Here is an 11,368-nt window from a genome sequence, read left to right on the forward strand (position 1 = left end):
TAATGATGAGTAATGATGATTAATGATGAGTAATGATGAGTAATGATGAGTAATGATGATTAATGATGAGTAATGATGATTAATGATGATTAATGATGAGTAATGATGATTAATGATGAGTAATGATGAGTAATGATGATTAATGATGAGTAATGATGAGTAATGACGAGTAATGATGAGTAATGATGATTAATGATGAGTAATGATGAGTAATGAGGATTAATGATGAGTAATGATGATTAATGATGAGTAATGATGAGTAATGATGATTAATGATGATTAATGATGAGTAATGATGAGTAATGATGAGTAATAATGAGTAAGGATGAGTAATGATGAGTAATGATGAGTAATGATGAGTAATGATGAGTAATGATGAGTAATGATGATTAATGATGAGTAATGATGAGTAATGATGAGTAATGATGAGTAATGATGAGTAATGATGAGTAATGATGCGTAATGTTGCTTAATGATGAGTAATGATGAGTAATGATGAGTAATGATGAGTAATGATGAGTAATGATGATTAATGATGAGTAACGATGAGTAATGATGATTAATGATGAGTAATGATGATTAATGATAAGTAATGATGATTAATGATGATTAATGATGATTTATGATGATTAATGATGATTAATGATGAGTAATGATGAGTAATGATGAGTAATGATGATTAATGACGAGTAATGATGATTAATGATGAGTAATGATGATTAATGATGAGTAATGATGAGTAATGATGAGTAATGATGAGTAATGATGAGTAATGATGAGTAATGATGAGTAATGATGAGTAATGATGAGTAATGATGAGTAATGATGAGTAATGATGAGTAATGATGAGTAATGATGAGTAATGATGAGTAATGATGAGTAATGATGAGTAATGATGATTAATGATGAGTAATGATGATTAATGATGATTAATGATGAGTGATGATGAGTAATGATGATTAATGATGAGTAATGATGAGTAATGATGTTTAATGATGAGTAATGATGAGTAATGACGAGTAATGATGAGTAATGATGATTAATGATGAGTAATGATGAGTAATGAGGATTAATGATGAGTAATGATGATTAATGATGAGTAATGATGAGTAATGATGAGTAATGATGATTAATGATGATTAATGATGAGTAATGATGATTAATGATGAGTAATGATGAGTAATGATGATTAATGATGAGTAATGATGAGGAATGATGATTAATGATGATTAATGATGAGTAATGATGAGTAATGATGAGTAATGATGAGTAAGGATGAGTAATGATGATCAATGATGATTAATGATGATCAATGATGATTAATGATGATTAATGATGATCAATGATGAGTAATGATGAGTAATGATGATTACTGATGAGTAATGATGAGTAATGATGAGTAATGATGAGTAATGATGATTAATGATGAGTAATGATGATTAATGATGATTAATGATGAGTAATGATGATTAATGATGAGTAATGATGAGTAATGATGATTAATGATGAGTAATGATGAGTAATGACGAGTAATGATGAGTAATGATGAGTAATGATGAGTAATGATGAGTAATGAGGATTAATGATGAGTAATGATGATTAATGATGAGTAATGATGAGTAATGATGATTAATGATGATTAATGATGAGTAATGATGAGTAATGATGAGTAATGATGAGTAAGGATGATTAGTGATGAGTAATGATGAGTAATGATGAGTAATGATGAGTAATGATGATTAATGATGAGTAATGATGAGTAATGATGAGTAATGATGAGTAATGATGAGTAATGATGAGTAATGATGAGTAATGATGATTAATGATGAGTAACGATGAGTAATGATGATTAATGATGAGTAACGATGAGTAATGATGAGTAATGATGAGTAATGATGATTAATGATGAATCATGATGAGTAATGATGATTAATGATGAGTAATGATGATTAATGATGATTAATGATTAGTAATGATGAGTAATGATGAGTAATGATGAGTAATGATGAGTAATGATGAGTAATGATGATCAATGATGATTAATGATGATCAATGATGATTAATGATGATTAATGATGATCAATGATGAGTAATGATGAGTAATGATGATTAATGATGAGTAATGATGATTAATGATGATTAATGATGATTAATGATGATTAATGATGAGTAATGATGATTAATGATGAGTAATGATGATTAATGATGAGTAATGATGATTAATGATGATTAATGATGATTAATGATGATCAATGATGATTAATGATGATCAATGATGATCAATGATGATTAATGATGATTAATGATGATCAATGATGATTAATGATGATCAATGATAATTAATGATGATTAATGATGATTAATGATAATCAATGATGATTAATGATAATCAATGATGATTAATGATGATTTATGATGATTAATGATGATTTATGATGATTAATGATGATTTATGATGATCAATGATGATCAATAATGATTAATGATGAGTAATGATGATTAATGATGAGTAATGATGAGTAATGATGATTAATGATGAGTAATGATGATTAATGATGAGTAATGATGATTAATGATGAGTAATGATGAGTAATGATGAGTAATGATAATTAATGATAATTAATGATGATTAATGATGATTAATGATGATTAATGATGATTAATGATGAGTAATGATGATTAATGATGAGTAATGATGAGTAATGATGAGTAATGATGAGTAATGATAAGTAATGATGAGTAATGATGAGTAATGATGAGTAATGATGAGTAATGATGAGTAATGATGAGTAATGATGATTAATGATGAGTAATGATGAGTAATGATGAGTAATGATGATTAATGATGAGTAATGATGATTAATGATGATTAATGATGAGTAATGATGATTAATGATGAGTAATGATGAGTAATGATGATTAATGATGAGTAATGATGAGTAATGACGAGTAATGATGAGTAATGATGATTAATGATGAGTAATGATGAGTAATGAGGATTAATGATGAGTAATGATGATTAATGATGAGTAATGATGAGTAATGATGATTAATGATAATTAATGATGAGTAATGATGAGTAATGATGAGTAATGATGAGTAAGGATGAGTAATGATGAGTAATGATGAGTAATGATGAGTAATGATGAGTAATGATGAGTAATGATGATTAATGATGAGTAATGATGAGTAATGATGAGTAATGATGAGTAATGATGAGTAATGATGAGTAATGATGCGTAATGTTGCTTAATGATGAGTAATGATGAGTAATGATGAGTAATGATGAGTAATGATGAGTAATGATGATTAATGATGAGTAACGATGAGTAATGATGATTAATGATGAGTAATGATGATTAATGATGAGTAATGATGATTAATGATGATTAATGATGATTTATGATGATTAATGATGATTAATGATGAGTAATGATGATTAATGACGAGTAATGATGATTAATGATGAGTAATGATGATTAATGATGAGTAATGATGAGTAATGATGAGTAATGATGAGTAATGATGAGTAATGATGAGTAATGATGAGTAATGATGAGTAATGATGAGTAATGATGAGTAATGATGAGTAATGATGAGTAATGATGAGTAATGATGAGTAATGATGAGTAATGATGAGTAATGATGATCAATGATGATTAATGATGATTAATGATGATTAATGATGATCAATGATGATTAATGATGATCAATGATGATTAATGATGATCAATGATGATTAATGATGATTTATGATGATTAATGATGATCAATGATGATTAATGATGATCAATGATGATTAGTGATGATCAATGATGATTAATGATTAATGATTTCTACGGTCATAGGTGAGTTGAGCTTGCTTCCTTGTGTGTCTCAAGGCCGACGCCAAACTGTCTTTCATTGCGTCGGTGCACTGGCTGATAAAACAAAAGAAAGAAAGTCCTGGTTGTGAATTTTGCTTGCGGTGTGTAATTACTAATAGTTCTAAGTTATCATTACAGAATCGTTTTATTCGTGAAGAAAATGGCTGATAAACACAGCATGGTGCCGTCCAGAGTCTTGTGGGGGAGTGAGTGATAATAGTCTGCAATGTCATCTACTTAGCATGGAATTCACACCTGTCCCCATTACAATAAGTCACGAAGGAGCTTCTCAGAAGGTGCAAGTTGACACTCACTCCTGTTATGTGGTAAAAGACAGACTTCATGTGGGTTGAGAATGCGGGACCACTAAAGGGTTTTCTTTATCTGTCTAATAACAAAAATAAGTAAAGAATCACTCATCAATTCAATATCAATTCAAATGCAATGTTTTTTTCCATGTAACCCCCCCCTCCCCCCTCCCCCCAAATTAGGGGGTTATAAAATGACCCCACAAAGGGATAGTAGTTGTTTTAAATGCTTTCATAGTCACCCTATGTAGGATTGTTAGATGTTCAAAATATTAATTCACCACCAAAACTAACCCTTCCTAGGATTGTAATGAGAGTATAACCTTTCCTGGGATGAGTGATGATGTACAAAATGTCTTGTTGGGGTGAGACAATTGGTTGAGATAACTTTTCAAAGATGACTATTTCGCTGGATTACTTTAGAATAATAATTCGCAACCTTATAAGAATTAGGGTCCCATGTTCTATCCAACAATCACTAGTTCCAAGAAGATCAGTGAGCCCTTTGAAGAAATATAATTGGAAACTGAAGAGTCATAACTTTTCAGGAGAAGAAAATTGTTGGTTGTGCCATCGTCAGAGGCGTCGAGAAGAATATCTCTGTATTTGTCCAGATATTCCCTTATGATGACGTTCAATCTGTGATCTTCCTGAAAGTGAAAAAAAAAGAGAGTCAGCTAATATGATCACGTCACGGAGTCTACACAGAGTATTTAAGTAGAAAATATGTGAAAACAGTAGTAGCACACATAAAATTCCATTTGTGATAAGAAGAAGATTAAATGGTTACTTTATTACAGTTTAAACAAATAATCGTGTTTTCCCATATGCTGTTGTCACGCAATCTACAAGCACATGTCAAAATAAAGGATAAATCACAAATGAAAGACTTACTAGCAAATTTGTGACATCAACCCCATGAGAGCCATATGTTTTGTAATCCTCGAATCTGAACATGAGGGTGCCATCTGAATTCAAGACTAATGAATTCAGTCCCTGGACGTGTTCTCTGTCACCGGACGGGGCAATTCGCAGTGTCCGGATCTCTTGTCCTCTGGAAGGAGGTATCAATACGAAAAGCGCGATCGACAGCAGATTCCTGCTCTCCCTAGCCTTGGCACTCTAGACAAATCAAAGCAAACTTTTTTTAGCAAAATTGTGAGTCGAGTTCCGCTACCGCCGACCCAAGACGGTATGCCTAGGCCTTTCCAACAATGCAGTGCAATGCCCACAAATTACAGCTTTCACACATCAGGACTGCTGGTTGAAATCGTTACCTGTGAGCGTGCCATGTCAAATCTTTCTGTCTGCATGTCCACACAATGAATCACCTCATCCCTGCAATGAATCACATGAAACCATTAGTAACCAGTTTCAAGTTCTCTGGGTTCTGTGAGAGATAGCTAGCCGTGATACGGGGAGCTGTTGCCTACTCTTATGAATAGCACACAGTCATCCCCCCCTTTAAATTCTAAGTGAAGTGTTAGGAGACACGCACTGAATCACCTTATCCCTGCAATGAATCACATGAAACCGTGAGTAACCAGTTTCAAGTTCTCTGGTTTCTGAGAGAGGTAACTGTTCCCTACTTCTACGAATAGCACACAGGTATCCCCTCCCTATAAATTGTAAGTGAAGTGTTAGGAGACTGTTAAAGAGTGGAAATGCAGGCGAAACAAGTTCTATCCTCTTTCAACCCCAACCTCCAGTCCAGAACTGAACCCAGAGCTGGATTCGAACTAGTTATTCGAACTACTTATTGGATTTATCATTGCAGCATACCATGGCAACCACTTATTTGCATTGACAAGGTCCTCTTGCGTGGGCTGCGCAGCGCGGGCCTGCCTCTGAAACGCATTGCAGGCACCCCTCAGCTGCGAAACGACTTTGACATCCCTGTAGAGGGTGACGGCGTGTTCTCGGTTCAAGAATTTTGCTGGGTAGATCAAGGAGGCAGCGTGATTGGCTGAAGTAAAGAATGATATAATAATGGCGTATGTTGTAACATATCATTAACACAGTCCAACATCTATTAAGCGAGTGTAAATCCCCGACATTAAATAACAACCGTTACAATATAAACATCAGTAGCAACCATGTTAACCCTGACATGAGCGCTCTTTCCAAATGTTAAACCCGGGACTTTCCACCGAATCACACACCACGACACAAGGGTAAAAACAGATATATTCGGTATCAGTCGTCTTGCATACAACTCTCTTCGAAATCCGTAATTGTCCAGTTACACAATAGCGCGATCAAATATCAGATTACTCTATCCGGCGATACTTACTTAAGCATACTTATTACTACTAAGTTTTGCGAAATGTGAATTTAGCATTCTAGACCGACCGCAGTTGTTAAAAAGCAGATGAATTGAACATGCTCACCTAGGGTAGACGATGCAAGCTTCCTGTCCGTCTGCAACGAGAAATGTTTAGCTCAGTTTTACGTTCGCTCGCGTCGTGTCGGTTCCAAAAATTCAAAACATGCCGCCGTTATTTTTAAAAGGAAGAATTGGGAGGGAGGCCTGGGTACTAGTACCGAGTTTCTTCGCGACGCGCTGACACCACTTCGACGCGACGCGCAAATTATTGATTAAGCATATTTTCGACGGACTTACCTTTAAATAATCCAGATACCTTTCGAGTAACCGTGTTCTTAAAAATAGATCTGGGCTGATGTCTTTGTAATGAAGCGTGTCTCTACAGAACCCAAGATAACCTAGGGGGGGGAGGGAATATAAGTCGTCACAAGTTGTTGTCATGGTAACAGCTAGCAGCAAGGTGCGAAATCTGACTCTAAAAGAACGCTTACGCATGAAACTCACGAGACAAAATAAAACTTACATAGAATTCTCTCATTTGCCTTCGTCCAGGTCGAGGGAGAAATGGGCGACCCTTTTCTTTCCAAATTAATGTCTTTGGTGAAAAAAACCTTAACATCTCTTAAAAGCTTAGCCATCTCCGTTGTGAGTTCAGCGATCGGTATGGCATATTTTCGCGAAGAACGTTCATCCGCATGCACTTTTTTTTTGCTGTGTCGTCTGTTGAGGCCTGCGGGTCAGTAGCGGTGCTTTCATCGGCGGGCACGTGATTCTCCGTTTCTTCACTGTCATCTGTAATACTGTCATACTGGACCAAGCCCGCGGCCTGCGCCATCGTGTGCACTAAGACGGCTCGCGAGCAATGATGATTAATGATGATTTATGATGAGTAATGATGATTAATGATGAGTAATGATGAGTAATGATGATTAATGATGATTAATGATGAGTAATGATGAGTAATGATGAGTAATGATGAGTAATGATGAGTAATGATGATCAATGATGATTAATGATGATTAATGATGATTAATGATGATCAATGATGATTAATGATGATCAATGATGATTAATGATGATCAATGATGATTAATGATGATTTATGATGATTAATGATGATCAATGATGATTAATGATGATCAATGATGATTAGTGATGATCAATGATGATTAATGATTAATGATTTCTACGGTCATAGGTGAGTTGAGCTTGCTTCCTTGTGTGTCTCAAGGCCGACGCCAAACTGTCTTTCATTGCGTCGGTGCACTGGCTGATAAAACAAAAGAAAGAAAGTCCTGGTTGTGAATTTTGCTTGCGGTGTGTAATTACTAATAGTTCTAAGTTATCATTACAGAATCGTTTTATTCGTGAAGAAAATGGCTGATAAACACAGCATGGTGCCGTCCAGAGTCTTGTGGGGGAGTGAGTGATAATAGTCTGCAATGTCATCTAATTAGCATGGAATTCACACCTGTCCCCATTACAATAAGTCACGAAGGAGCTTCTCAGAAGGTGCAAGTTGACACTCACTCCTGTTATGTGGTAAAAGACAGACTTCATGTGGGTTGAGAATGCGGGACCACTAAAGGGTTTTCTTTATCTGTCTAATAACAAAAATAAGTAAAGAATCACTCATCAATTCAATATCAATTCAAATGCAATGTTTTTTTCCATGTAACCCCCCCCTCCCCCCTCCCCCCAAATTAGGGGGTTATAAAATGACCCCACAAAGGGATAGTAGTTGTTTTAAATGCTTTCATAGTCACCCTATGTAGGATTGTTAGATGTTCAAAATATTAATTCACCACCAAAACTAACCCTTCCTAGGATTGTAATGAGAGTATAACCTTTCCTGGGATGAGTGATGATGTACAAAATGTCTTGTTGGGGTGAGACAATTGGTTGAGATAACTTTTCAAAGATGACTATTTCGCTGGATTACTTTAGAATAATAATTCGCAACCTTATAAGAATTAGGGTCCCATGTTCTATCCAACAATCACTAGTTCCAAGAAGATCAGTGAGCCCTTTGAAGAAATATAATTGGAAACTGAAGAGTCATAACTTTTCAGGAGAAGAAAATTGTTGGTTGTGCCATCGTCAGAGGCGTCGAGAAGAATATCTCTGTATTTGTCCAGATATTCCCTTATGATGACGTTCAATCTGTGATCTTCCTGAAAGTGAAAAAAAAAGAGAGTCAGCTAATATGATCACGTCACGGAGTCTACACAGAGTATTTAAGTAGAAAATATGTGAAAACAGTAGTAGCACACATAAAATTCCATTTGTGATAAGAAGAAGATTAAATGGTTACTTTATTATAGTTTAAACAAATAATCGTGTTTTCCCATATGCTGTTGTCACGCAATCTACAAGCACATGTCAAAATAAAGGATAAATCACAAATGAAAGACTTACTGGCAAATTTGTGACATCAACCCCATGAGAGCCATATGTTTTGTAATCCTCGAATCTGAACATGAGGGTGCCATCTGAATTCAAGACTAATGAATTCAGTCCCTGGACGTGTTCTCTGTCACCGGACGGGGCAATTCGCAGTGTCCGGATCTCTTGTCCTCTGGAAGGAGGTATCAATACGAAAAGCGCGATCGACAGCAGATTCCTGCTCTCCCTAGCCTTGGCACTCTAGACAAATCAAAGCAAACTTTTTTTAGCAAAATTGTGAGTCGAGTTCCGCTACCGCCGACCCAAGACGGTATGCCTAGGCCTTTCCAACAATGCAGTGCAATGCCCACAAATTACAGCTTTCACACATCAGGACTGCTGGTTGAAATCGTTACCTGTGAGCGTGCCATGTCAAATCTTTCTGTCTGCATGTCCACACAATGAATCACCTCATCCCTGCAATGAATCACATGAAACCATTAGTAACCAGTTTCAAGTTCTCTGGGTTCTGTGAGAGATAGCTAGCCGTGATACGGGGAGCTGTTGCCTACTCTTATGAATAGCACACAGTCATCCCCCCCTTTAAATTCTAAGTGAAGTGTTAGGAGACACGCACTGAATCACCTCATCCCTGCAATGAATCACATGAAACCGTGAGTAACCAGTTTCAAGTTCTCTGGGTTCTGAGAGAGGTAACTGTTCCCTACTTCTACGAATAGCACACAGGTATCCCCTCCCTATAAATTGTAAGTGAAGTGTTAGGAGACTGTTAAAGAGTGGAAATGCAGGCGAAACAAGTTCTATCCTCTTTCAACCCCAACCTCCAGTCCAGAACTGAACCCAGAGCCGGATTCGAACTAGTTATTCGAACTACTTATTGGATTTATCATTGCAGCATACCATGGCAACCACTTATTTGCATTGACAAGGTCCTCTTGCGTGGGCTGCGCAGCGCGGGCCTGCCTCTGAAACGCATTGCAGGCACCCCTCAGCTGCGAAACGACTTTGACATCCCTGTAGAGGGTGACGGCGTGTTCTCGGTTCAAGAATTTTGCTGGGTAGATCAAGGAGGCAGCGTGATTGGCTGAAGTAAAGAATGATATAATAATGGCGTATGTTGTAACATATCATTAACACAGTCCAACATCTATTAAGCGAGTGTAAATCCCCGACATTAAATAACAACCGTTACAATATAAACATCAGTAGCAACCATGTTAACCCTGACATGAGCGCTCTTTCCAAATGTTAAACCCGGGACTTTCCACCGAATCACACACCACGACACAAGGGTAAAAACAGATATATTCGGTATCAGTCGTCTTGCATACAACTCTCTTCGAAATCCGTAATTGTCCAGTTACACAATAGCGCGATCAAATATCAGATTACTCTATCCGGCGATACTTACTTAAGCATACTTATTACTACTAAGTTTTGCGAAATGTGAATTTAGCATTCTAGACCGACCGCAGTTGTTAAAAAGCAGATGAATTGAACATGCTCACCTAGGGTAGACGATGCAAGCTTCCTGTCCGTCTGCAACGAGAAATGTTTAGCTCAGTTTTACGTTCGCTCGCGTCGTGTCGGTTCCAAAAATTCAAAACATGCCGCCGTTATTTTTAAACGGAAGAATTGGGAGGGAGGCCTGGGTACTAGTACCGAGTTTCTTCGCGACGCGCTGACACCACTTCGGCGCGACGCGCAAATTATTGATTAAGCATATTTTCGACGGACTTACCTTTAAGTAATCCAGATACCTTTCGAGTAACCGTGTTCTTAAAAATAGATCTGGGCTGATGTCTTTGTAATGAAGCGTGTCTCTACAGAACCCAAGATAACCTAGGGGGGGAGGGAATATAAGTCGTCAGAAGTTGTTGTCATGGTAACAGCTAGCAGCAAGGTGCGAAATCTGACTCTAAAAGAACGCTTACGCATGAAACTCACGAGACAAAATAAAACTTACATAGAATTCTCTCATTTGCCTTCGTCCAGGTCGAGGGAGAAATGGGCGACCCTTTTCTTTCCAAATTAATGTCTTTGGTGAAAAAAACCTTAACATCTCTTAAAAGCTTAGCCATCTCCGTTGTGAGTTCAGCGATCGGTATGGCATATTTTTCGCGAAGAACGTTCATCCGCATGCACTTTTTTTTTTGCTGTGTCGTCTGTTGAGGCCTGCGGGTCAGTAGCGGTGCTTTCATCGGCGGGCACGTGATTCTCCGTTTCTTCACTGTCATCTGTGATACTGTCATACTGGACCAAGCCCGCGGCCTGCGCCATCGTGTGCACTAAGACGGCTCGCGAGCAATGATGATTAATGATGATTTATGATGAGTAATGATGATTAATGATGAGTAATGATGAGTAATGATGATTAATGATGATTAATGATGAGTAATGATGATTAATGATGAGTAATGATGATCAATGATGATTAATGATGATCAATGATGATTAATGAT

The 11,368-nt window shown here is 36.6% G+C and overlaps 2 protein-coding genes across 2 annotated transcripts; both read right to left on the bottom strand.

Moving 5' to 3' along the window:
* Positions 1–4,638: 4,638 nt before the first annotated feature.
* LOC125560843 lies at positions 4,639–7,163 on the bottom strand. Its single transcript, XM_048723177.1, has 7 exons — positions 7,024–7,163; positions 6,798–6,898; positions 6,565–6,595; positions 5,957–6,140; positions 5,452–5,512; positions 5,069–5,296; positions 4,639–4,824 (listed from the first exon to the last, which is right to left on the bottom strand). The coding sequence occupies exons 1-7, from the start codon at positions 7,136–7,138 to the stop codon at positions 4,639–4,641; spliced, it is 906 nt and encodes a 301-aa protein (XP_048579134.1). The 5' UTR covers positions 7,139–7,163.
* A 1,325-nt stretch (positions 7,164–8,488) lies between these two features.
* Positions 8,489–10,289, bottom strand: LOC125560844. The gene is made up of 3 exons (XM_048723178.1): positions 9,302–10,289; positions 8,919–9,146; positions 8,489–8,674 (listed from the first exon to the last, which is right to left on the bottom strand). Exons 1-3 carry the CDS (start codon positions 9,335–9,337, stop codon positions 8,489–8,491), a joined length of 450 nt encoding a protein of 149 aa, XP_048579135.1. The 5' UTR covers positions 9,338–10,289.
* Between the last annotated feature and the right edge of the window lie 1,079 nt (positions 10,290–11,368).

This window comes from Nematostella vectensis, unplaced genomic scaffold (genome assembly GCF_932526225.1).
Source record: "Nematostella vectensis unplaced genomic scaffold, jaNemVect1.1, whole genome shotgun sequence".
NCBI classification, from domain to species: domain Eukaryota; kingdom Metazoa; phylum Cnidaria; class Anthozoa; order Actiniaria; family Edwardsiidae; genus Nematostella; species Nematostella vectensis.